General features: G+C 33.3%; 3 protein-coding genes across 5 annotated transcripts; 1 reads left to right on the forward strand and 2 right to left on the reverse strand.

The window, feature by feature from the left end:
- Nucleotides 1-7,567: 7,567 nt before the first annotated feature.
- Nucleotides 7,568-13,640, forward strand: LOC140960177 (uncharacterized). Of its 3 annotated transcripts, none has more exons than XR_012172124.1 (5): nt 7,568-7,679; nt 7,882-7,977; nt 8,074-8,190; nt 8,275-8,355; nt 8,558-8,751. XR_012172124.1 is itself a non-coding variant. In XM_073418334.1 (5 exons), exons 2-5 carry the CDS (start codon nt 7,891-7,893, stop codon nt 13,466-13,468), a joined length of 507 nt encoding a protein of 168 aa, XP_073274435.1. In that variant the 5' UTR covers nt 7,568-7,679; nt 7,882-7,890; the 3' UTR covers nt 13,469-13,640. The 3 variants fall into 3 exon arrangements, 1 of the variants encoding a protein (XP_073274435.1); XM_073418334.1 differs by lacking the exon at nt 8,275-8,355 and adding an exon at nt 13,237-13,640 and having other exon boundaries at nt 8,558-8,628; XR_012172123.1 differs by having other exon boundaries at nt 8,074-8,355.
- A 246-nt stretch (nt 13,641-13,886) lies between these two features.
- On the reverse strand, nt 13,887-17,065 carry LOC140960176 (uncharacterized). Its single transcript, XM_073418332.1, has 9 exons — nt 16,837-17,065; nt 16,564-16,697; nt 16,263-16,380; nt 15,394-15,455; nt 15,245-15,296; nt 15,048-15,153; nt 14,806-14,904; nt 14,594-14,726; nt 13,887-14,508 (listed from the first exon to the last, which is right to left on the reverse strand). The coding sequence occupies exons 1-9, from the start codon at nt 16,932-16,934 to the stop codon at nt 14,024-14,026; spliced, it is 1,287 nt and encodes a 428-aa protein (XP_073274433.1). The 5' UTR covers nt 16,935-17,065; the 3' UTR covers nt 13,887-14,023.
- Nucleotides 17,066-20,436: 3,371 nt separating this feature from the next.
- On the reverse strand, nt 20,437-24,276 carry LOC140960135 (CDPK-related kinase 5-like). Its single transcript, XM_073418281.1, has 11 exons — nt 23,440-24,276; nt 22,871-23,001; nt 22,689-22,730; nt 22,450-22,558; nt 22,237-22,315; nt 21,863-22,159; nt 21,677-21,786; nt 21,383-21,490; nt 21,243-21,305; nt 20,980-21,147; nt 20,437-20,881 (listed from the first exon to the last, which is right to left on the reverse strand). The coding sequence occupies exons 1-11, from the start codon at nt 24,004-24,006 to the stop codon at nt 20,741-20,743; spliced, it is 1,815 nt and encodes a 604-aa protein (XP_073274382.1). The 5' UTR covers nt 24,007-24,276; the 3' UTR covers nt 20,437-20,740.
- Between the last annotated feature and the right edge of the window lie 3,238 nt (nt 24,277-27,514).

Genomic DNA, 27,514 nt, shown 5'->3' on the forward strand with positions numbered 1-27,514 from the left:
TGGGGGCTACATTAGAAATACTAATATAGTCAAGGGGAGAAAGTGCAATTAACCATATTTCGTTTACATTCTTTGAGTTGCGTTCATGAATTCACACGTCAAATCTTTTATATCCATTTGATTCAAAATTAAAATGAAAAATTTCACATCTCAAATATTTTGTATCTATTTGATTCAAAATCAAAATGAAAAATTTAAAATCGTTTAGGTTGGTCAATTATATTTTCGCGCTTCAATTCACATTTATTCTTTAAATTAGTTCCGACAAATCCAAATTCATCAATTCAAACACCACATTGATTCAAAAAAATTGAATGCGGGCATGTCAATTGAGTTTTACATTTAATGAGACGATACGACGATCTCGGACAATTATTTAATAATAAACATATTAAATATCAATTTTTTGTTAGGTTATACATGTTTTTTTCAAATACAAAAAAGAATAATATTAAAACATATCGGGAGAAATTACACTGCAAAATAAGAGTAGGAGAAGGTGAAACTTGTCTTATTGAAGCAGTCTCTCTTAACAAGTATTATGTAATTTCCGACAGTAAACTGTATTAGATACTAGATTCCAACTCTGTTTTGCTAAGACAGTGATGTTATATTATGTAATTTCCGGAAGCCCAAACCTCATTCAGTCTAACTCCTACTCAACTTAGTCCAGTTCTTCCATCGAATGCCACCCCCTCTGTCCCGATCTTCCCCACCAAAACGAAATTTGGTTAGGATATTTAGGATATTTGATATGACTGTCATTGATAAATTATTATCATGTTAATTAATAAATCCATTCTCAGTGTTTTATCTGTCTATATGACTATTTTTGTAAGTGAAAAGATCGAGGAAAAATAAGGACATTCATCTACTTTATAAGAGAATTTGTTATATATATGGGCTAATAATTTATAATTGAATCATATGGGATTCAAAGACCTTTGTAGGGATTAATAGTATCAGGTTTATTTATCTCAACTTATAATTATTCCCTATATACTAGTATAATTGTATATGTATTGTGTAAGTGCTTATAACGAACACAAACTATCTTCAATCTTAGACCTCGTGTCCTCGTGGTTTTCTCGCGTGTCATCACATATAGCATTATATGATCTTTGAAAATCATTTCATTCGTCTTCCTCAACACTCAAACACATGAACTCCAAGCTTAAGTACCTAGAGTCTAGCTCGTGTCCTCATGGGCTTTCCGCTCAATTGGTACTTACATTGTAGGAACCTAAGCATTTAAGTCTGAAGTTCTTGAGTTCGAGTGTTGGATAAGTCGAAAAAAACCACTTCCATGAATATGATAATGATATGAGTAATGACACATTAGAAAAACCATGGGCGTACAATGTCCAAGATTGAGGATAAAGTGCTTGTACCATAGGTTTTTGGAAATAATTATTTTCTATATGCACAATTGATTTTTATAAAAAAAAAAAATCACTAACAACTATGTTGAAAATATTAGAGATTATTTTGTCATAATTTGTAAATGTTGTTTGGATAATATTTATTTTTTTAATGAAAACAATGATCCAACTAAATTAAACATATTTGATTAACTTGTGAGTTTTTAAATTCTGAAAAAAAAATGGATGGGATATAATAGTAATTGGTAAATTATAAATGTATTAAAATAAGTTTATATGGTATTTTTTATTGAAATAAATATATTATTTTTCTAACAAATGTCAATGCGACTAAATTTATGGGGCTTGACATTGTTTGATTTGTTTTCTTTATGATGTAGGAACTCATAGTCACTATCGTTCAATATATATTGAATAATTTTTTGAATAACACAGTGACTTACAAATCGCGATAGCCGGATGAGTTTTAATTTGGTTTTTTTTATCACTTAGTTATCTTTCCATATTACATGTTCAAACTCTACAATGGATGCATGAAAAATACCGAAACACCTATGTGGATACCCACTTATTAAATAAGCAACTTTTAATGTTTTAATTAATATTACGTGTTGGTTTTTTTTTAAAATTAATACTACGTGTTATATGCCAAACTATCAAGAATGTACTTTTTTTTAGATGAATGAATTTTTTAGTTTAGTCTATAATATATTAATATTGTTTTTCTCTTATTCCAATATTATTAGATTATGTAGATTTCTCACATTTTTATAGAAGTTGACATATATATTGATGATCTAAGGACTAACATTTAATAACATCATAAGAGGAGAAATACTTCAGTCATATCATAGAATAATCTGAATTTATGCATGAGAGAATTATATTTTAATTTAATGTTATTTTTTAATACAATATCTATTACTATTTGTTAAGTGAATAAATTTTGGTGTCGATGGAGAAATATTTTTTGCATTACCCAAAACACCCATATTCTTTTTACACAAAAATTATTGTGAGACACTTAGGCCGTTTCGCTGGTGAATTATGTGATACGGATCTCTAACATGTCTCAACTTATGAAAATGTATTAAATTATTATTTTTTTATTATGTTTTTTATGTCAAAATTATTTTTTTATAGTATATATGGATATAGTTGACCCGTCTCACGAATATAAACCCGCAAGACCAACTCTTACTTATAAACTTCTTTTCCTATTTTAAAGGAGTAAAAATTAATAATTATTTTAAATTATTTAAAATAACTCACATATCATTTATTGTTTTATTTTATTTCAACTTTCTCACATATATATTTTTTTTACTTACTTTATGTTTTCAAAATGAAAATATGAATTAAAATATAAATTTATATTATATCTCGTATTTTTAACTCACAACGTGTGTTAAAATGCTGGTGCATGTATTATTTAATAATTAATCACCTCAAGACATTTAGGTTATCATCTATGGAATTTTTCAATTTTAGTCATTCTCATCAAAGTACGGGTGTGACACCAAAAAATGATCATGTGTAACTTGAAATTGTTGATGCAGCGCCGAACATTACACATCACCGATTTTCAGGATGATGAGGATTGAAATTGAAAATATAAGTTGCTGAAATATTAAATTATCGAATAATAAAATTAAAAATGAAAAATATGTACATTTTCACGTAATATAATTTTGCAAAATTTATGACATGGACTATATGTCACGTCCCGGTCTAAAGGTCTTGTTTGACGTGAAGATTCTCATAAATTTTAAGTTTAATTAGCAACCTTATGGTTACTTTAACAATTAGTTACATTGGAAAAATAGTGATTTAATGTTTAATATTTTGATATTTTTTTCGATACATTTAGTTCAATATTTATTTAACAATTAGTAACATTGGAAAAATAGTTATTTAATGTTTAATGTTTTGATATTTTTTTCGATAAATTTAGTTCATGATTTATTACTATGTACACTTTTTGGTATTTTGAGAAAATTTAGTTTTGACATTACACACGTCAACATTACATCAACGCACATTCCAAAAGTCGAAAAATGCATGTCTAAAACTAAATTGAATTACATAAAAAGTCAAAATTACAAATAAGCTAAATAAAAAAAAAATACAGTTTTCCTTAAAAATAATAAAAGATGTAGAGATATCTCTCACCGACTCGATGACTAAGTCCACCATGTTTTGTCTGACGGTATCCACAGTGCCTCAAACTACAGAGACCGACATGATATTTTGAATAATTATAATTCATCAAACTTTGAAGATAATAATCTTGAAATGTTTAATTTTTTCCTAAATTACAATTTTTCTCTAAAGATTAATTTGTTCGTTGGAACTAAATTTTATCTAGTAACATTTTGTGTACTTAAATTTTATCTAGCTTGTTGGAAAAGTATATATTCTAATGGATTTATTCCTTTCAAAATGTTATTCGATCTCTAATTTCATACTTAAATGTGCTAGACATCAAGTCCAAAATTGAAAGAAAAATTGTGAATTTTAGTCTCGTAAATTGACTTGTTTTTTGTTTTAGTCTGTAACTTGTCGATATTTGATTTTCATATAATAACTTGGAATTTTTTTATTTTGATCATTTTTTAGTTCGAAACCAAAAAACTCACCGAATATTTTTTATTTGACACTTTTCTTGTAACTATAATAAACCTTTAGTACACAAATTAAAATAAATCTACAAAAAAACAAAGAAAAAAATAAAACAAAACGACACTCAATATTTCAAAATGTGAGGAAAAATCGTTAAAAAAAACGCGAACGTTCAATACACGCTTTTAAAATTTGATGCGCCAGCCTCAACATAGGGATAAACAGTCCCTCAAAGATCAAATCCCAATCCCAATTGTCTGCAATGGATGGATGAACAAGTACAGACAGAAACGATGTCTTGTATTTATCACTGCTCGTTCTTCCCTTTATAACCTGTCAAACCAAAACAAAAGGTGCCCGGCACATACGAAGCATGCACTTGAGAATTTTGATGACCAAACACCAATTAAATATATCTTTGAGTAAAGAGAAATGATGCTTTTTGCGTTCGAGTCAAATTTTAAAAAATGAATCCGCAAACAATTTTTTATTTTTCATTGATAAATCGTGTGGAATTCCCTATATTCTCATTGCTTAACAATGCATACTTTTTAATTCCTTATATATCTACTGCCCCAGCTCTAGCAACTGTCTGAGTCAAATACTCAAATAAATCCAAAGCTTTCCTCTGCTTCAACTTCCCACATTTCCTCTTCCTTTTCTACTACATTCCGGAACTGTTATATTAAAATCTCTGTTTCTAATGGCTAAAAACGCAAGCCCGACTTTGGCATTTTTATCAGTTTCACTTCTTCTCATCATTTTGAGTCAAGAAATGATCATTAGTGTTAATGGAAGACATTTGAAGTGCAAGAAGTCATGTTCAAAGCCAAGACATAATGTTAAATCCCTGAGAAACAGAATGGTTGGAGATAATGGAGGTTCTTCCGTTGAGTTCGTCGAAAATTTTCGACCCACGGCTCCGGGGCATAGTCCCGGTATAGGTCATTCGCTTCATGACTAGAAATTCTTGGCTTCTTATTTTTACAAGAATTATAGATTGGTTGGCCTTGAGTTCTACATCTTTATTCGGCTGGACCCAGCGCGAACTATCATTGGTCGAGTTATGGTATCCGTATCATATATTTTTAATGAATCTCATGAATAATTTTCAGGTTATATGTTTTATCTCTACAAATAAAAGACATTACACTGTTTTCACTAGAATTTTGAACTCATGGTTGGCAATATCAACAAATTAAGGAGGTTAGTTGTATTCCTTGTGAGTTCGGATTTATGTCTACACCGTGGGCTATCAAATGTTAGCACGAGCTTGGTCCGAATGGTGCTTTATTACTGGAAATCAAATGTTCGCACGAGCTTGTATCAAAAGACTTTCTTGTTGATGGTTGAATATATTGGTGTTTCTATCAAAAGTATTTGAAATAAATTAAGAACTCATTTGCCCAAGATTTGTTGGGTTTTAGTAATCAATTTAGATTTGTTCTTTTGCAATTAATATTAAAATTATCGAAAATCTAGCTTTGTACTATGGGTCATGAATCACTGACGAGGTGTTGCTTGTAAACTCTTTATAACAAACGAATAAGTTTATTTTTTTGGTGTGGATTGGATCAACTTCAGTTTTTTGTGTTAGACTTATTTGTTTTTTAAAATCTTTTTTTATTTAAATATTTTAAAAGCTCAAAAGATCTTCATAAATTTGCTATATCCCAAATATAATTTCACAAAATTAAACGAATCTGATCATCTCAAAATGTGTACGTACAAGATATTTTTGCAAGAGTAACTTTTGGAGATGTAGATGATTAAATAATTGGAAGTGAATGTGCGCCTTTTTTAGATGGAGAGACGAAGGTCATATAGTACATGTACGATATTCGATTTTTATATAATAATTTTTTAAAATACATTACACTTTGTAGAAGAATTTGATTTGAAAGTAGAAATTTAACTTACTGAATAGTTTGAATTATAAATTTCAATTGTCAACCTACATTAGTTGTAATAGAATTTCTGTGTGTCTATTATTAAATTGAAATCCTCTTAATTAAATTTAAGAAAAACTGCATGTTTTTGTCATGTAATTGTCACTTTGCGATTTTGATTCTCTAGGTTATCAAATTTTACTTCAGTATCTTAGTTTTTTCTTAAAACAATTTTAATCAATTTTCATTTGGATTACTGATGTGAGATTACACACGTTAGCGTTACATCACGTCAGAAAAGGGTTAAAATTGCCAAAAAAAAAAAATTAAATAAATAAATAAAAAGATAACAAACTAAAACTGAAAGTTGACAATATCGATGATCAAAATTGAAAAAAAGTAAGCATACAAAACCAAAAAATCATTTTTCCCTTAAAATTAACCAAAACTTGTAGTGTTTGAAATTTGAATTTTATTTCAAATGATTTAATTTAAATGCACTCAAAAATAGAAAGCATGTTAGCAACATTAAGTTGTCATTTGGGTGGTTGTGTATTGTGACACCACTCACATCAATGTAGTATAGCGATACATTCGTGTTACATCAACGTCATGTTGGAAAAATGATCAAAATTGCAACAACAAAAAAAAAGAACAAAGATAGCAAGATAGAAATTTGATAACATAGGAGACTAAAATCGTAAAGCGATAAACATGTAAGATAAAAAAAAACAATTTTTTCTTTATATATAAAAAATAAAATTTATATTTTTTAAAATTGTAATAATATCTTAGTACAAGAATGACTGTTTTATTTATCTCGACAACTTTGGAGAATTTTCGGTTTCTATCATCATTAAGTTATTTCCCAACTGAAATTGATCATCATTTATTAATTGATTTTGAACGAACAATGAAATCTAAATCTTATGTTTAAATTTTAAACCAGTCATTGTTATCGGTTTGACTAGCTAGCTTCGAGTTTTAATTTCATCTTATATACCTCGTAATATATATTAATAATATTAAAATAAGACAAAATATTATAATTTAGTAATGAATCGCACAGTTTCAAAAAGTAATGAATCATACAAGATTTATTTATCTATACAAACAAATTTAATATATCTCACCAGTATGGACTATGGTTATGGCTCAATTCTTTTTCTAAAAAGAACTTTTCAATTAAAAATAATTATTCTACTAGATTCTAAATTTCGATGTAATCATGCAAACAAGAATTAACAATATGATGCACCTTTGCCAACTCCTAGTTAGTAACCTGTCATTTTAATAGATTTTCAAGAACTGAAAGTTTTAATGAAGCATTTAAGTTAGCTAAAGCTACGTTTGAATGAGTGGAGTTGTACCCAAGAACTTTCAGTCAGACGATATGATCATAATATGAATATGTATGGTGTCGAATTAACAATGATTTTTCACATTTCAGAAAAAAGTTTAATCTTCCAAGAAGCCGAGTGGGTTAAAACCCATGATATATATAATATCTTCTTAATATTTTTACCGATGTGTCGTGCTCGTGGACTATTGCCATTACTCACTTTCGCCAGTCCCCCACACATGCTAAATCCTAAATGAAGACAGCCGACGTAGTAAAGCGTGTATACTTGTACGTAGGCGTGAGAGTGTATGTATATATATATATCTGAGTGTGTGCATCTGTCATCTTATGCTACAAATACAGTATGGTTCTTTTATTGTCTGAATAGAAGAGTTGGCAATCTTTTAAATTTCAAGAAAGCACCTTAATGCTTACACTCAACAAGTGAGTATCTTTAATTCAGAACTTCTTCATTGCTGTCTAATTATGATTCATAGTTCAATGATGAGTAAACTTTTATCATGTGGTGCCAAAATGTGGAAAATTTTGTATTAAAACTAAAACTCGCAAGAAATGCATGTATATTATAATATCCCATCAACTTTTTAGCGTGTGTAACTAGTGGTGTGTTTGAATCTTGATATAGGAGAAGAAGATGGAACCAAAAGGATTCATATCTCATCTAGAGAAAATTATACGGAATCGGTCACAGAGAGAACGAAAATCAGCCTTGATCCAAGATGTAATGGCATTCTGTCACAAAACAAATGTCACATTCAGCAAATAGTCTTTGATTATATTCGTAGTGTAGTTCAGTTTTCGTCGTCAAATTTGACAGGTTGATGATCTAAAGAAGAAGCTGAGACATGAAGAGAATGTGCACAGGGCTTTGAAGAGAGCTCTCGATAGACCCCAGGGGACTCTACCTCCTATTTCTACTCATTTCCCTGAATATGTGAGCACTATCGTAAAATTTCATCAAGCTTAATGTGTTTCTTCATTGTGATACAATTAGTACATCATTAATTTTAAAAACTAGAAATATCGAAAAATTTCAAACTAAGCTTACCGCTGCTGTCGGACCCTTGAGATCGTCCTTATTGGTTCCCCTGTTAGAAAGGTACCCAACGTCGACATAATTTCACCATCACTTGCTAAGAATCACTATTAAAGAACCCCAACTGGTGGATTTTTCAATCTGTATGCGTAATATTTTTAAAGATCTCCTTTCCCACCAAGTGTAATAAATAATCATACGTCTAAAATTCTGGTTTCATTTCTCTGCTACAAATTTTGGTCTTCTATGGTTTGTCAAATTTCAGATTCTGGAACTTCTGGCTGAAGTTGCGGTATTGGAAGAAGAAGTCGTTCGACTTGAGGAACAAGTGAAGTTCAGACTGTTGGAGTTAATATCTTAGGACTAACTATTTCAAAGTACTGTTAGAATAAATACCAATAGCTCAGGATTGTTTGTTTCTTGACTTTTTCAATAGCCGTGGCCCTCAAATAAATTTGTGGACTGTTTTTTCTCTCCTTTCAGTTAGAGTTGTATGGCTATATAAGCCTTGTTATCAATAAAATCCACGAGGAATTTGCTTACATTTCCGTAACATTTCTATTACGCCTTACAAATTGGTATCAGAGCCTCGTTGAGAGGCCTGACCGTGAGATTTCCGAGTGTGGTTAGGAACTGCAGTATCCTAATCTAAGAGAGCAAAACACTTGAGAGTAAGAGTGAAACACTTAGGTAGTGATTGAGAAATGGCAGCAGAAGGAAACATTGGTTTTGCTCAACCTAGCATTCCTAAGTTCGATGGAGATTATGACCACTGGAGTATGCTGATGGAAAACTTTTTGCGATCTAAGGAATACTGGAATCTCATCGAAATTGGTTACTCTGAACCTGGAGAAACAGAAGTTTTGACGGCCGCACAGAAAAAGACATTGGATGATCTTAAGCTCAAGGATTTAAAGGTGAAAAACTATCTCTTTCAGTCAATTGACAAGTTAATTTTGAAAACCATCCTTCAAAAGGACACGTCCAAACAAATTTGGGAGTCAATGAAGAGAAAGTTTCAAGGAAATGCAAGGGTTCAACGTGCACAACTCCAGGCACTTCGTCGAGATTTTGAAATTCTAGAAATGCAGGGTGGAGAATCGGTTTCCGACTACTTCTCAAGAATGATGCTGGTTGCTAATAACATGAGAAACTATGGAGAAGACATGCCAGATGTCAAAGTGGTGGAGAAAATTCTACGGTCCTTAACAGAACAGTTCAACTACATTGTATGTTCTATTGAGGAGTCAAAGGACATGGATTCTCTCACTGTTGATGAGCTGCAGAGCTCCTTGATTGTGCATGAACAGAAGTTTCGAAGGAAAAATGGAGAAGATCATGCTTTGAAAGTAAGTACGGGGGAGAAGTTTCCTACACGTGGAAGAGGTAGAAGCACATTTAGAGGACAAGGTAGAGGAAGAGGAAGACAAAGTTTCGATCGAGCCACGATTGAATGCTATAAATGTCACAAACTCGGTCATTATCAATATGAATGTCCTGCCTTGGACAAGGAGGCAAATTATGCTGAGTTAGATGAACAAGAAGAGCTCTTGTTGATGTCATATGTAGAGATGAACAACGCAAAAAAAGAAGAGGTCTGGTTCTTGGACTCGGGATGCTCAAATCACATGTGTGGAGAAAAATCAGTATTTCATGAGATGGATGACACCTTTAGACATGTGGTAAAACTTGGAAATGACACTAAAATGAAAGTACTCGGAAAGGGAAGTGTGAAGTTGATGGTGTGTGGAGTAACTCATGTAGTCACTGAAGTTTATTATATACCTGAACTCAAGAATAATCTTTTGAGTATAGGTCAACTACAGGGGAGAGGCTTGACCATACTATTTCAATCAGGAATGTTTCGAATATATCATCCTCAAAAGGGTCTGATCATTCAGACAAACATGACAGCAAACAGAATGTTCGTTTTGTTGTCTCAAAAGGAATCATGCTTCAACACCACAACACAAGACACAACTCACCTATGGCATTGTAGATATGCTCATCTCAGCCACAAGGGACTAACTCTGTTGCAATCAAAAGGTATGGTTACTGGACTACCCCAATTACCAGTTTCCTCTGTTGTGTGTTCCGATTGCATGAAGGACAAACAACATCGTGATCCAATTCCAAAGAAAAGCAAGTGGAGAGCAACTCAGAAATTACAATTGATTCATGCAGACATCTGTGGCCCTATTACTCCTGCTTCCAACAGTAAAAAGAGGTACATATTATGCTTCATAGATGATTTCTCTAGAAAAGCATGAATATATTTTTTATTAGAAAAATCAGAAGCATTTTATCTCTTCAAGTGTTTCAAAGTGTTCGTGGAAAAGGAAACTGGTTTGCCTATTAAGTGTTTGCGTACAGATAGGGGAGGAGAATTTAACTCTATGGATTTTAACGAATTTTGTAAGCAGAATGGAATAAGAAGGCAGTTAACTATGGCTTACACTCCGCAGCTAAATGGAGTAGCCGAACGCAAGAATCGAACGATAATGAACCTTGTGAGATCAATGTTATCAGAAAAAAAGATGCCTAAGACTTTCTGGCCTGAAGCAGTGAGATGGGCAGTGTATGTTTTGAACAGATCACCTACACTAGCTGTTAAGGAAATGACTCCAGAAGAGGCTTGGAGTGGAGAAAAACCATCAGTGGAGCACTTCAAAGTAGTTGGATGTATTGGACATATCCATATTCCAGATGCTAAGAGGACGAAACTCGAAGATAAGAGTATGAAATGTGTACTTCTTGGTATTAGTGATGAGTCAAAAGGGTACAGATTGTATGATCCTATTACAAAAAAAATCATTTTGAGTCGAGATGTGTTTTTTGAAGAAGAAAGTCAATGGAATTGGGATGCAGGCTACGAAAAGGACCTGTCAATAGATTTAGAATGGAAAGATAGTGAAAGTACTACCCATGATGAAGAAGAATGTGAAGAAAATACAGAAGAGGAAGAAGCTGAATTTGATGAAGCCGAAGATGCACATGTTTCCTCAAGTACCAGTGATGAAGTAGGCATGAATGCCAGGGAGAACAGAATTAGACATCCTCCCATGTGGATGAGAGACTATGTTTCAGGTGAAGGTCTATTAGAAGAAATGAATATGGCACTTATTGTATCTTCAGATCCAGTGAATTTCGAGGAAGCTGTGGTAAGTCTGAAATGGAGATTGGCCATGGATGAAGAAATTAATTCTATTGAAAAAAATCAAACATGGAAGTTAGTAGATTTACCAGCTGGGGCAAAAAGAATAGGAGTGAAATGGGTCTACAAAACTAAACTGAATGAACTCGGAGAAGTTGACAAATACAAAGCAAGGTTGGTGGTTAAAGGTTATTCCCAACAACATGGAGTAGATTATATAGAGGTGTACGCACCTGTAGCAAGAATGGACACTGTGAGGATGATCATAGCACTTGCTGCAAACAAAGGCTGGAAGCTTTACCAACTAGATGTCAAATCTGCATTTTTATATGGAGAGCTAAGCGAGGAAGTTTATGTGGAGCAACCGAAGGGTTACGAAAAGAAGAGAAATGAGCAGAAAGTGTACAAGCTGTATAAGGCGCTTTACGGACTAAAACAAGCCCCAAGAGCTTGGTTTAGTCGGATTGAATCTTATTTCATTAAGGAGGGCTTTCAAGCAAGTCACAGTGAACACACTTTATTTATCAAACGAAGCAATGAAGGTAAGATTCTCATTGTGAGTATTTATGTTGATGATCTTTTGTTCACTGGTAATGATGCAGATATGATAATTGAATTCAAATGTTCAATGAAGAAAGAGTTTGATATGACTGACTTAGGAAAAATGAGATTTTTCCTTGGAATAGAAGTTCTACAGAAGACAGAAGGCATTTTTATTTGTCAAAGGAAATATGCAGCAGAAGTGTTGGATCGTTTTGGGATGAAGGAAAGCAATGCAGTCTGTAATCCCATGGTTCCGGGGTATAAATTATGCAGAGATGAGAAAGGAGTCAAAGTGGATGAGACTTATTTCAAACAGATTGTGGGAAGCCTCATGTATCTCACAGCCACACGACCTGATCTCATGTTTGTTGTAAGTCTGATTAGTCGATTTATGGCCAATCCAACTGAGTTGCACTTCCAAGCAGCAAAAAGGACCTTAAGGTATTTGAAAGGAACCATGAATTATGGAATCTTCTACAAGAAGGGAGGAGCAGAAAACTTGTTGGCTTTCACAGATAGTGATTATGCAGGAGATATGGAAGATCGTAAAAGTACTTCTGGCTACGTGTTTATGATGAGTGAGGGTGCAGTAGCTTGGTCATCTAGAAAGCAGCCCATTGTCACTTTATCAACTACTGAGGCGGAGTTTGTGGCAGCAGCAGCTTGTGCATGCCAAGCTGTTTGGATGAGGAATGTTTTGAAAGAACTTGGTTATCTACAAGAAGAAAGCACCATGGTGATGTGTGACAACAATTCTGCCATCAAGTTATCCAAAAATCCAGTCTTACATGGTCGGTCCAAACACATAGATGTGCGATTTCACTTTCTCAGAGATCTTACAAAGGAAGGAGTTGTTGATCTGGTTTATTGTGGAACTCAAAATCAAGTTGCTGATCTGATGACAAAGCCGCTAAAATTGGGAGATTTCCAAAAGTTCCGTGAAGAACTTGGAGTGTGCACTGTTCCTGAGATGAACTAATTGCATTATCAATAACAATAAGTTCAAGGGAGGAATTGTTGGAGTTAATATCTTAGGACTAACTATTTCAAAGTACTGTTAGAATAAATACCAATAACTCAGGATTGTTTGTTTCTTGACTTTTTCAATAGCCGTGGCCCTCAAATAAATTTGTGGACTGTTTTTTCTCTCCTTTCAGTTAGAGTTGTATGGCTATATAAGCCTTGTTATCAATAAAATCCATGAGGAATTTGCTTACATTTCCGTAACATTTCTATTAAGCCTTACACAGACAACATCTGTGCAAGGAAAGTGTTCGCATGCCCTCAATAATGTGCGCAGAGGATTCGGCATGCTTCTATCACGAATCATCCATTGCAACTCCAAAGCGAGGGCACTCGAGATCTTTATCACAAAACGATGTTAAGATGGGATCAGCCTTGGCATGGCCTCCACCTTCTCATTCTAGAAGAAGTGTTTCATATAAAAAGACGTGGCGCACCTGGTTTCCTAAAGTATAGGCCAACAATTTGAACTATATGAAGTATATGAACGTGTAAAAAAATTAGAAATGTTAGTGAAAATAAATATAAATGTTAAAGACACATCCCATGTTAGATCCATGATTTGGCTTGTTGGGTATAATGAAAAGGTCTGTAGTATGAGTCAAGATCAATCCTAGTTGGAACGCAAAGGAGGTCAGTCACTTTTCTTGAACGTTTTTTTTAAAATGTATATAATATTTTCAAAATAGAATTTATCTAAATATAAATAAACTCTTGTGTCTTAATTCTCAAGTCTACGGCCAATTATATCATAAAGTAAAGTATGACAAACGCCAATGTTTCTTTATCAACCATATTTTCATTCAACGCCTACAATTTTAAATTCCTGACATCATTAAAGCATTTTCAGTTTTCTATCTACAACACAGAAATATCAGCAACAAACACATTGAATATATACAATATTCCCAGTTCCACATTTCAAGTTTCACAATCTTAAAACAATCCAATCGGCATGTCCATTTTATCAACCATAACCTGCCCTTCATGGAGTAGCAGATGCCTATACTGCTATCTCCACCTGTTTGCCTCACGAGGCGATGAATAAAGTTGTGGGTGAACATTCTTTCTTCCAAGGACTTGGTCAAATCGCCTTGATTCCGGTACTTGATTAAAGTGTGAGTAGGCATTGTACATGTGACTGCCCTGGTTACGTTCCCAAAGAGGGTTGATGGCAGAGTGATGTGGTCTTCTCTGAGAAATGCCGGGATTGAAGGCGTAGGAATCTTGACAATGATTGTTATTTGGTTGAAAGAAAGGTTCTCTAGCTTGGTCTGATTGTTTCAGGCTTTTATGTCTCAAATGAGGTGTAGGATGCCTATAATCTCTGGTGTGTGAGTTAAGTTCTTCAAATGGAGGAAAGTTTTGACGAGGGTTGTGTTTCTTTTTTCTAGAGAAGGTTTTTCTCGGCTCATATACAAGATTCTTATTCACATGATTTGTCTCCTTTGTTCCAGATGGATGCAATTTACGGAAATGCTTACAACGTTTATTTCCTGGTTATCACCACATAACAAATCAAATCAACTTTCAAATAATAATGTATTACGAGATGCTATTCAAAGGAAAAGAAAGATACACCTTCATGGGCGAGGGTTTTATTTGTCTTTATCTCCATTCTTCTCCTTCTCAAAGCCTTTATACTTCTGGCAGCAGCTCCTCTCACATGTTTTTCAGCAAGTATATTTAATCTTTCTCCTTCATTCTTCCAACGCTGAAACGGCAATGTGAAAACAATGATTTTGTGAATGTCTAACAACAAAACCAGTCTGCTAGGTCAGACATTATTTCACCTGTCTAAAAGTCTTCATCTTGTAAAGATTGCGGCCCTTTACAAGTAAAGGGGAAAGTGGAGCTAGTTTCTTGGTCCCTTTGCTCCACAACACTTCAACCTGGATTGTCAATAAGAATAAAAAGATTGAAGCATATATAATAATACAAACAGATCCACCAAGTTTTCTCCTGTTCGTGTTTAGGTATCTTTTTTGAATTTATTATGAACAATTCAGATCCAGATGCACAAAATCTATCTTACAGTAAAGGTATGTTGTTGCTTAGCTGCACCGTAGCTTTCCTTCACAATCCTCCCAACAACAGTCCTTCTACCAAGAACATTTCCATGTCTTCTCATTTTGTTGAAACTGTAAAAATATATATGATCAATCAAGAAGATAATACTAATGAATGAAACTATATAGCAAATAATGGTTAGGGGGCAGTAGTGATTGATACCTCTCATATACTCTCTGATTAAACAAAACGACATCTCCCTTGCACACATCACCTACACCGAGAAAAGCCAAAGAGGTAAAACTGAAACTAAAAGAATGGAAAAGAGTAGGCCTGAAATCAAACAACTTGTTAACACAGAAAAAGAGTACCTGTGCAGTTGATAGTAAATGATGACCTGGGATAGAGAGCTTCACCATTGCCATCTTTCAACCTGTAACAAAAACTCCTCATTTCACGAGAAATAAACAAGAAAATGGTGTCATCACATCAGCATGTATTCACCCTACCAGCTATTTCACACTTCAACAAACCATAAACACTGTCTACTGAATTTCGCTGTAATCCTATCATAACCTGCATATGCAAACTAGGCATTTTGCACACACCTACACTTCATTTCCGCAGAATACCATGACTTGTTGTGAATTCAAATCGAGTGATATGAGTGCAGTTAGACTTCAAAAACTGTTACTAGAAAAAAGCGATCTTCAGATTAAGAAAAGATATGATAACAGATGCAACAAGAAATGAAGAGATGAACTAACTAGGGGCTCACTTAAAAATGTGAAACGCAGGAATTAACTTTAAAACTTGCATAGCTACTAAAAATTCCAATCATGGTTCACACTCTTGGCATGCCTTTGGTGTTCTTAATAGGATTCATCAGGAGGACAAGTCCGGGTATCAAGTTTTTAAGTATGGCATTCATGGGATTCATTAGGTACTGGTTTGAGGTTGAAAAAGGAACGGTGATAATCCATTAATTTATGTTGTGGCCAAAGCCTTCAGCCACTTATCTCAAGGATGCTATATCCCTGCATTTCCTTTGCTCCAAAGTTTCTCTTTGACGAATAACTAAGAGCCTTGATGGATGCCATCAATGAATCCTAGCATATCTATCTGGGGCAAACCAGCCTGATTCAGGTTCACACGGTTCTATGATTCTATCCAATGCAAATAAGAAAAGAAACTGCATGCAAACATATATAGATCAGAATAAGGAAATACAATAACTGACCTCCAGTGCTCCTTGATTCTCTCTATGCACTCTTCCTTTGTTCCCGATAGCCTCAAACCATGCCTTCGAAGGTACACTTTACATTCAACAAGCTTTAGTTCTTGAAGATCAGCTCTTCCTGCAAAACATAGGGAAATAATCTAACTACATCCACATGCGTAAACGTATGCTGCACTAATTTACGAGCATTACAAACAATCCAAATTCATCTAATTATAACCATGATAAATAAGATCATTACGAAAAAAATGAACAATTTCACCGAAATCTTAGTTGATCAATAATGCCCACAAGCTTGCACCTTGAAGAAACTTAATAATTTTGTTGCACGTCGATACTTCATCATCTTCATCGGCATGATCTTCATCCTCGTCCTCATTTTCAGAATAACTCCAGTTGCTCGCATCATCGTCGTCGTCGTAATTATCATCAGTACTGAATCAAGAAACGAAAATCCAAGCGTAAGAAGAAAATAACAAACCCAACCTAATGCATAGAGACGGCACATCCAAATAATTCAACGAAAATTGGTTAAATTTTGCTGAGGAAACTAAGTCGTTATAAGTTAAAATACCAAGAATCCGATGAGAACTCCTCAATCACAGACTCCGATTCCTCAGAAGATGAAGATATCTCAACAAATGCACGTTTCTTGGATTTCCTGTCAGCCATTTGAATTCGTATGGAACTGGGATATCGGTGAAATCACCGTCAATTCAATATCTTGTGATTTCTAATCACTATTGAATCGGATTTACGCGATCGGGGTCCAAGGGTTTTAAATTTGGGGTTCCCTGAAAAATGGAGAATCCAACGGATAATGAAACATAAATAAATTATATTTTAAAATTTTAAAAATGCAGGGAAATTATTTTTTTTTATAAAAAATTTTTATTATTTTTGAAATTTCCAATTTGTCACGAGATGCTTTGTTAAAAAAATTTCTAATATTACGCAATTAATAATAAATATATATAGAGAATTTGAGGATTCTAACCCGCTTTAAAACAATATTTTTAAAAACAGCCTCGTTAATCAAATAATTTACAATACAACCTTTCATAATTTAAAATTCCTAAAATATTATTTTCAAAACATTTTGTGCATCCGAATTCCATCGTGTTTTTTTTAAAACTAATGTATTTTTTTAAATTTTTTTCAAAACTAATTGCAAAAAAAAATTTCTTTCACTTTTACGACACGCTCTAACGTGGAGCGTCCGTCCTTCGTAGGAGCGGACGCTCCACGTGTCACCTTACCCCTCCTCCTCTCCTTCCTCCACCTTATCCATACTCATCTCTTTCTTCTTGTTAAGCCATCCATTTTTCCCTTCTGTGCTTGCAAGTTTCTCCGTCCGTCTCGAAAGTTTTTCGACTTCGCTGATTACTATATAGTGAATTTTAGAACATCGACATCGTATTTCAGAATGACAGAGAATCGAGGTATCGAAGATCCAAGTGTCCTCTATTTACAAGAGACACATATGTCATCGACAATTTCTTCCTTAAATGTAGATGATATTATCAAAGTGAAGAGGTCAGACCATTTGATTTGCAAGTCATACACCGATAATTATATACACAATCGTGTGCTTAAATTTTTGAATAATATGGGTTTATATGGAGTTTTAGAATGTGGCTCTCAAGTTTTTGATAATCATTTGATTACTGNAAGTTTTAGAATGTGGCTCTCAAGTTTTTGATAATCATTTGATTACTGCTCTTGTTGAACGTTGGCGACGAGAAACACACACGTTTCATTTTTCATGTGGTGAAGCAACCGTCACGTTACAAGATGTTTCAACAATTTGGGGCTTAACAATTGATGGTGAAGCGGTAACTGGAGTAGATTTGTCACATAAAGTGGAAGAATGGCAACACATCTGTTTGGATTTGTTGGGATTTTTGCCATTTGCAAAACATTTGAAAGGTGGTCATCTGTCTATGACTGCACTGTACGATCATTGTATGTCTAACCTTGTTACTGATGATACTTCAGAAGTAGATGTTGTTAAATATACACGTTGTGTAGCGTTAATAATTATTGGAGGAATAATGCTCCCTAACTATCAAGGAGGGTCTGCTAGACTAATATTTTTTGCAACTACTACGAGATATTGATAATGTGAAGTCTTATAGTTGGGGTAGTGCAGTATTAGCATTTCTATATCGTGAGTTGTGTAACGCATCACGTATAGAGAAGACAACAATGGCTGGACCTTTGTATATGAAATCGATACATTGTGTTGGTGATCGATTATATATAGTAAAACTTTTCAAGGTCAGCAATTATTTTACTCACTGTTCACGTCAAGTTTTCAACATTGTGTTCACGTGAACTTCTGAAAAATGACGTGAACGAGTCAGAAAAACATTTAAAGGAATGGACACAAAAAAACGAAAAAATATATATAAATACATATATTTACATAGTCTGTGCTTTGTAAGCGCGGAGCGCGGACGCTCCATGTTGGAGCACGATCCGTTCTTTGTAAGCACGGACCGTGCTCCACGTCCGCACCATCCGTACTTACGAAGAACGGATTGCCGTAAAAATGAAACAAAATTTTTTTTACAATTAGTTTTGAAAAAAAATTTAAAATATACATTAGTTTTAAAAAAAAAACCCGAATTCCATCATTACAACTTCATACATTAAACATTCCATGTGAAGTCTTACCTTTTCTAGCATTAATAAAAAAATATTAGAATAATTAAATTCTTAAACATATTTTTATGTGATGATTTTTTATAATTTTATTATTTTCAAACTAATTAGAGTAAGGGGAACTTGGCATTCAGCCACTGATATAACTTATGATTCAGTCTATATCGGAAATGTTTGTTTGAGTTGTCTGACATCACATGTTTGTATAATTCAGCTTTACGGTATTTTTTTTCCAAATAGGTACATATTATTGAAATTATGACACAAATTTATGTGTTTTGGATAACGATAAATTCTAATTTGGTATATTATTTATGTCATATGTAAATCATAAAAACAAAAACAATAAATATATGTAGAGATCGTTGAGATTATAGCACAAAAGTACAAATTTTAAGTATCAACATAATCAAATTTGATATATATAATTATAATTTCTATGTATGAAATGTTAACAAATTTTTTGTTATTAAGGTACATATTGTTGAAAAAAAATATCAATATATGTATTTTATGTACCAAATGACTTAAATTGAGTGTTAATTAACAAACTTTTTGTTATTAAGGTACATATTGTTGAAAAAAAATATCAATATATGTATTTTATGTACCAAATGACTTAAATTGAGTGTTAATCAACTTAAATTGAGTATATATAATATAATTTTTGGATTTTTAAGTTTATGGAGTTGAAATGTAAAAAACGTTTCAGATCATGAAGTTAAAATTAAGTTTTTTGATACGAATACCGAATCATAACTTATGTTTAAACTTAGATACTAATCTCAATTAACCCTTAGAGCATGGGATACTAACTTTTCGAAATAAAATTATTTTTAAATTTAATTTATAATACATTATTTTATTTCAAAATAATTTTTGTATATTAATAAAAATAATTTAGGAAATTATAAATTTCGATCATTTTAATATAAATTATAATTTACTAATAATAATCAACGAATCAGTCCACTTGTGATATTGTCCGTTTTGATCTATGTCTTTACGGATTTAAAGCGTGTCACAACATACGGCGTCCACACACTAACTCTGGTACTAAATGTAACAGTCCAGTCCACTTGTGATATTGTTAGGACCAAACACTTACCACTAGGTCAAAAGCTATAGTTGTTAGCCAAGGCGCAGCTTTATTTCCCTATAATTGTGGCAGCGCAGAGTGCACCTACTTAGATGTTAATGGGTAAAGCTGTTAAGCCCATGAGTCCGGAGAGGTGCGTGTCTGTCTACTGATGTTGTCTCATATCACTTAAAGATCAGTCTTATCTTTTTTCTATCGTCGACCATGTCCCCATTAGAGACAGTATTACTCGTTAAGATCTGGTATCACTCTTTTACGATCCACTTAACTAACCAGATCAAGAGACACAACATCAGCTTGACATATGAGAAGTTCTCAGGAGGTCACCTGTCTTTATATTACTCTCACTCATACACATTTAACCCAACAGATATTTTTGAATTTTTGAATCGTAGATTCTGGATAAGGTTGTTGATTTCAAGTATATTTCATTCACAACGAGATATTTTCACAGCTGCAATAAATAGCATACGTATTTACTGTATATAACTGGTTCCATAAAGGCTAGTTTTTTACTCGTGTTGCAGCTCTGTTCGTTCATTACTTGAACGTGATATGACGTCAAAAACATTAAAACCAATGAATCTCGAACCAGGGATCAAAAAATAAAAAAACTCGGATGAATCATCTCGGGTGGATCTTTCGTGCTTTCACAAAGATAATTAGGCAAGACCAATGCGAGGGTTCGGGTGATTGTAATGTAATGGAAGTGTTAATGAACTTTAGCGAAGGATCGCCTAGAAACACCGTGTAACAGCTTGACAAATCCGAGGAAACTCAGCTTTCCATCTGTGTCTCTGATCCAGTCATGGAGGACAGAATGAACTGGAACTGAAGGGCTAAGCCCAAGTTCCTGAAACAAATTTTCAAAAGTTAATTCCTCGATCATGATACTCAGGTTACCATCCTGAAATCATCTTTGCAATTGGGTTTTTTGAAGATTTTTTTTACCGAAGCTAATTCCTCGATCATGATACTCCGGTTACCATCCTTCTCGAAGAGTTCATACGCGCAACGAGCATGTAGTTCCCAACTTTCACGGGCTTCTAACTGATGCACACTCAAAGCAGCAGTGCAGAACTCTTCGAAATCCATCTTTCTATATTGAAGGGCATTCAGCTGACATAACAGGAAAAAGATATCGATTATAAAACAAAAGTGGAGCTAAAAATAAAGATATATTGGGATGTTATAAATAGGAATAAGAAGCAAACCGAAACAAGAAGATCGAATACGCGTGACTCGATCATGGCATCAGTTGCGTTTTTCTTCAAGGCCTGATCGAAGTACAGAAGCTGGGATTAAATATAATTGGTATCAAGTTATAGGTTATTACATCATGCAAAAAACCAACCGCTTGGATATTGTCTAAACATATAGTCCCATTTTTGTTTGGTTCCAATAGCTCAAATTGCTCTTTCAGGTAGAACAGTTCATCAGCCGTCAATGTTTTAGATAAAGCCTGCAAAAATTCCAGTCAAGAGGTTAGAGAAAAAACGCAAAGTGGAGAGTCAGTAGGCAAAAAGGTGTACGACCCAATATGCATGTCGACTAAGTCGATATTAATTAACAGAGCGAGAGGATGCAGAAAATGAAATGAAAAAAGCAATATTTGTTGAGTTACTTGGCAATAATTTCATATACTCACCCTTAGAGCAGCTTTCCGGAGGGGAGACGAACGCAGGTAAGCCTTCATAAGTTTGAGTATTAATATATCCAAAGGCGTTTTTAAGTCAGTATCTCTGATCCATGGATGGCCTGAAGTGAAAAAACTTGTAAGTGGCAACATATCATAAAATCACATTCTTTTGATTCGGCGAGACAAAATACTTACACAAAGCTTGAGCGGCACTCATTCTCTTCCTCGGATCCTTAGTTAGCATGCGTTTGACGAAGTTTTTTGCCTCAGAAGAAAGAGTTGGCCAAGGGGGTTCTTCATAAGTCGGTTCAGCTTTTACAACAGCGCGGAAAATAGCAGACTCGGTTCTAGCCCAAAATGGGCGGCTCCCACATAACAATATGTAAGCTATCACACCTATACTCCAAACGTCAGCTTCAGTGCCATAGGCTCTGTGTAAAACCTCGGGTGCTACATAATATGCACTACCAACAATGTCGTTGAGCCTTTCGTCTGCAAAAAATTCAATAAAATTCATATCATTTGGCCCGTTTGTATATCTATCTAAGGTATGAAACTTACAAACAAACCTGGCTTCACGAAATCTGATAATCCGAAGTCTATAGCCTTCAAGATCGAGTTTTCGTCCTTGGATGAAAACAAGAAGTTCTGATCCAGAGACAAGCTATAGTTAAACATACTAGCAACTGATAGTGAATGCAAAATCTTCTTTAATGAATAATCTCAAATGACAAGGACCCAACAATAACTATCTAGTTTAGGTCGAGCATCAGAATAAATACCTCGGGTTTAAGATCACGGTGCACCACCCCTTGGAAATGGCAGAACGCTACGAAACTTAGTATTTGCTTCATCACAGCCTTTGCATCATTTTCCTCGTACTTCCCACCCCTATGACATGGAGAATTTATTTTTTTATTTTAATTATATACTATGTGAAATCAACTATTCATTAGAAATAAACCCAATTATTTCGTTTATTAAGTTTGTAATGAAGCTACATTTAAGGACCACAAATTACCTCGAAAGGATTCTATCTAGAAGCTCGCCTCCTTCACATAACCTGAGTGAGATATCAAACACAATTGAGCGACCTCTTATCAGAGATACTCAACGACATCATGAAGAAGCCAATAAAGATTCGGAGTCGATCTATGCTAGGAATTTAAGAAAATGAGCCAAGATCAAGAAATCAAAGCTTACTCCATAACTATGTAGACATTGTCATGGTCTTCATATGCATCATAAAATTGTATTAGGTTGCTATGACCCGTCAAAGCTCTCAATATTTTCACCTCCTTTCTTACATCTTCAATAGCTATAGCACTGGTCATCTGGAAGTAAAAGTGATTATTAAAACTAGAGAAAAAAAATTACAGAATTACAGAATATATATAAGAGTACAAAAAAATTACACATCTTTGAGCAACAGAACGATGATCTTGCATCATAATGTCAACTAAAGGAAAAAAAACGAGCCTTTTCGCAATTCACGTTCAAAAATCCATGGTCAACAAGAAATAGTTTTCAGTCTCTATGTGACTCATTTTTCGTATTCGAATTCGAGCTTGAAAATTTAAAGCTGGTAAAACGAACTGTTTGGCTTGCAAAACGCAAAACTGCAAATGGCCGCATATCTCCCCAACCTTAACACTAAGTTCAGCCCATAAACCAGTAGACTCCATCAAAATTGAAAATTCAAATGCAAATCACTTAAACTCAAACAACAAGAAACTGCAATACCAAAACAAAACGAGAACAAATTTCCACACCTTAGCTTTAGGTATGACCTTAACAGCAATCTCCTCCCCTTTAAGATCTCCTTTTTTTAATTTAGCTCTACAAGTATACCCAAAATGCCCTCTCCCCACCTCCTCTCCCATCTCATACTTGTCGTAAAATTTCTTAGCAAATCCGAAGCTCTTATCCAGACCCATTTCTTCCACTTCCTTCCCGTCCGGAACCGCCTCCCCGTTATGCTTCACGGTGCCGTGCCGCCGCGCGAGCACCGCCCTGATATGCTTCGCCGGAGACGGCGGATGGAACGGTCTCTTGAAAAACCTCCTCGGAGTGCCGCCCTCCTGCGCCGGAGATCTCACCGGGGACTTCTTCGAGAACAAATAGTGAGCTGGACTTGGGCTATAGAACGGGAAAAACGGCGACTTTTTGCCAGCTTCCGTGTCCTCCCTTTTCTTTTCCACGAACTCAACAGAATCTCCGGCATTATTATTTGCCGCAATTGGGTTATCCTTGACTGGAATGACGACTGGACTGATTCCATCTGGTGACTGAAAATTGGGCTCTTGGGAAAACTTTGGCTTCGAAGTACAGACACCCATTTCGCCAAAAATAAATAAAAATATAAACTTCACACTTCCAGTTCACAATTCTCCTCCAAGAACGCAAAATTTTGCAGCTTATAAAACACCCTTTAATTCAAAGATTTGAAAACAAATTTCTCAGTAACAATAACAATAAAAGTTTTGTCTGTTTGCTTTGAATACTTTGTTGCCACTGATAATTGAGACAGGATAGAGGAACCGGGGAATCTGTGGAGAAGGTGCTGAAAGGAAACGACGATGGTGATTTTTCCATGAAAAAAAATAATAAATTTAAATATTATTAATATGGTCTTGAGAGGAGTATCGGACCATCGGTGAAATAAATTAAAGAAACATTAATGTAGGGCAGGATGGTCCAGGCTGTATGTTGACGTCCGCGTGGCAATATGTGATTTGGTGATTAAATTAACAAAAGTTCAATTTTAATTTTTTTGGGATCAGATGACGTGAGAATATTTTATTTTATGGAAATTGTCGCCCTATTTAGGTATTTGTACTTTATAATACAATAAATTCTTTCCTACTGAAAATTTCATAATTGTCTCAAAGTAATACTACGATTATGTATCAAACTCGCACTTCAATTGTACATTAAAAAAAATTCAGCTGATATCATCTCACGAGTAAATTTTGAGAGAAAAATTTTTTATCGAGCTCGACTTATAAAAAAATTATTATTTTTTATACCAAAAATGTTATTTTTATATCTGAGTATTGATCGAGTCTACATACATATAAGAATGTTGACAGATATAGAGGTTAACTTGGATGATTGATTAGAAATTTGTCTTATTTGGCTTGCTTTGAATTTCGTTAAGCAAATCGATTTATTTAGCTTGAATGCCAAGTAGGTTTCTTTGACGTTTTAGGCAAATGCCGCAATTATTAAATTTAATTAACCTCAGTCAAAGCAATGCCTGTAAATAGGTCGTAAATTTAATTCAATGTGCTTTACGGTAAAAAGAAAGAGAGATATTTAAAATATTGTTAAATTTAAATTATTTTAATTTTTTTAAACATTAGAACGAATGGTTTTTCTCATTTGAAGATTTTTGTTTATTATTTTTTTTTAATAGTAGATGTGATAGAAAAACAACAAAAATTATACCTTTTAAATTCTCCACACTTCAAAATTTTTATTTTTATTTTTAAAAAAGTTCATTTTTAATCAACGCACATATAAAAACCCATAAAAACGTCTTTACATGAACTTTTACATTCAAATGCATAGTTAACTATTTTTTTTAATAATTTTAAGGAAAAAAATAAATTTGTATAATTATAGGTTTTCAATATTTTTCAATTAACCAGCTCGATTCGTTCACAGTTTTGTCTGATACTAACAAAAACTAAAAATAGGTAAAATATTTAAAATTGTGGCTCGAATTGAGGAGAATTCCATATAATATACACAATACATATTCAATATGAGCCGAAAAAAAAAACTTTATGAAGATGAAAAAGACCTTGACAATGATTGGATAATAGGGATTTGGATTTATTTCTCGTGGATTAGGAAATTTTAAAACATGGTTTCGCGTACAAAAAGATCGAGGATTGTTGTTCTTTTTTTATCTTTTGTATAGATTTTTCTTTGTGATTATTTTAGGAGGCCAAACGAGTTGAATAGGTGGAGTAGGGATTTTTAATTTAAAGAAAAAATGTATTGAATTTTATATATGATTTTTTGAGTTAAAATTATCTATTATAATAATATGTAATATTTTTTTGTGCAATTCAAACATTTATCACCCGAATCCCGAAACTTGCACCTAAATAATGAAATATATAAATATATTTCCATAATCATAACCACAATTAGTCGAATTCTCCTGTTTTCTTTCCCCATTGTTTTGCTTACCATCTTCCTCTTGATTAATCATTCATTGTGGTGTAATAGATATTGACACATAAATTTTTTTATATATAGAATTCAACACGATTAAGTAGTATAATTTTTTTTGTAATAAATCTTCCTTGGCATGATTTTTTTTGTTTGATGGAATATTTGAGATCTTTTTCCTTTCAATAAAATCTCAAATTTGATGATTGTTTACTTAAATACATATTTCAAGTCGAATTTCTTTCTTTTCGAACAACTTCTTCCACCACCAGAAATTTCAGTTAGATTCAGACATGCTATGTTTTTTTTTTTTTTTGGAAGAATCCAATTAAGTAATCTCACTTTCGTATCGAGTGGGCAAATTTTCTTTTGGAACATAGATAGGAGTGAAACAATAAACTAGAGCAGAATAATCAACGTATTTATATTGAAAGACAAGACTTTCTGAGCCAAATGTAATTCATAATAATAAGAACGAAGCCCTCAAATAGTTATGAGGATGTTTCCGTTGGTAAAATATGTAAGTATTTGATCAATGTTAATATTCGTTCGATTAACATTTTTTCGAACGAGTATGTCACATATGATTTACCCAACATGATTTACTTGGCTGATTTGCGGGAGACCAAACTATGAGAATCGGGCGATTTGGAGGAAAAATAGACTAGGAGCAAAAATAATTGTTTTCCATTAAAAAATAGACAGTCTGGATTAATTAAGAGAGGGCCAAATAGGAATAGTTTTAATCAAAATCAGCGCCCCATGAATCTGCATGCTTTCAATCGCTTTGATTATTTTAATGGATTTCATTTAGAACACGAAGGTTGATGGAGTTGAGGATGTTCCCATCTCACTTTTGTCTTCTCTATCTCACTTTCATTCAACACTTTGACATCATGAAATACATTTATTGTATAAAGTATAATTATATTGGTGTAAATTTTTTATTTGGGTTTTTATTTTATTATTTTTTTTCTCATAATAATATATTAGAAATATATCATTACCATATATTTCATTAAATATAAACATTAAAAATTAATATAATTTATAATTAATTGGATGAAATAAGTACTGTTTGAGAAATTGGATAAAGATAAAAAAATTTAAGAGTATTTAATGCAGTTGAATCTTTGAATGCTTTGTTATATTGACCAATAAAACTTCAAAGATTTAAATGCTCCGGCTTATATAATTTAATTGTTTCATTTTTTAACGTCCACATTTGTGGTCTTTGGTAAGTTTTCCATTTTTATTTTTATTTTTGCTAGATTTGGATCTATGATAGTTACTTCTATCCCATGTACGATGGAAAGTCAAACTCAGGTACAAACACGGATTTGGATCATATGATGTGGCTCATTTTTTCTGACAATTTTTCAATTTTATCTGACACCGTGTGATGTTCATCAGATGATCAGCTGATCATCTTGTATAAAAATACACATCACCAGGTGTTGTGTTTTCAACCATAATAGAGGTTCCAAATCCATACAAACATAGGAAGTGTGGGAAATCTAAAGCTGTAGGTCTATTTTTTGTATATATTCATCCCGTTCAGAGATATTATAATTTTAGTATATATATCTATACAATTTTATTTCCATAATTATTTTACGAGAATATTTTATACTGTTAAAATAAAAATTAACTGTGCCAATA

Source organism: Primulina huaijiensis, chromosome 15, assembly GCF_012295235.1.
Source record: "Primulina huaijiensis isolate GDHJ02 chromosome 15, ASM1229523v2, whole genome shotgun sequence".
Classification (NCBI taxonomy): domain Eukaryota; kingdom Viridiplantae; phylum Streptophyta; class Magnoliopsida; order Lamiales; family Gesneriaceae; genus Primulina; species Primulina huaijiensis.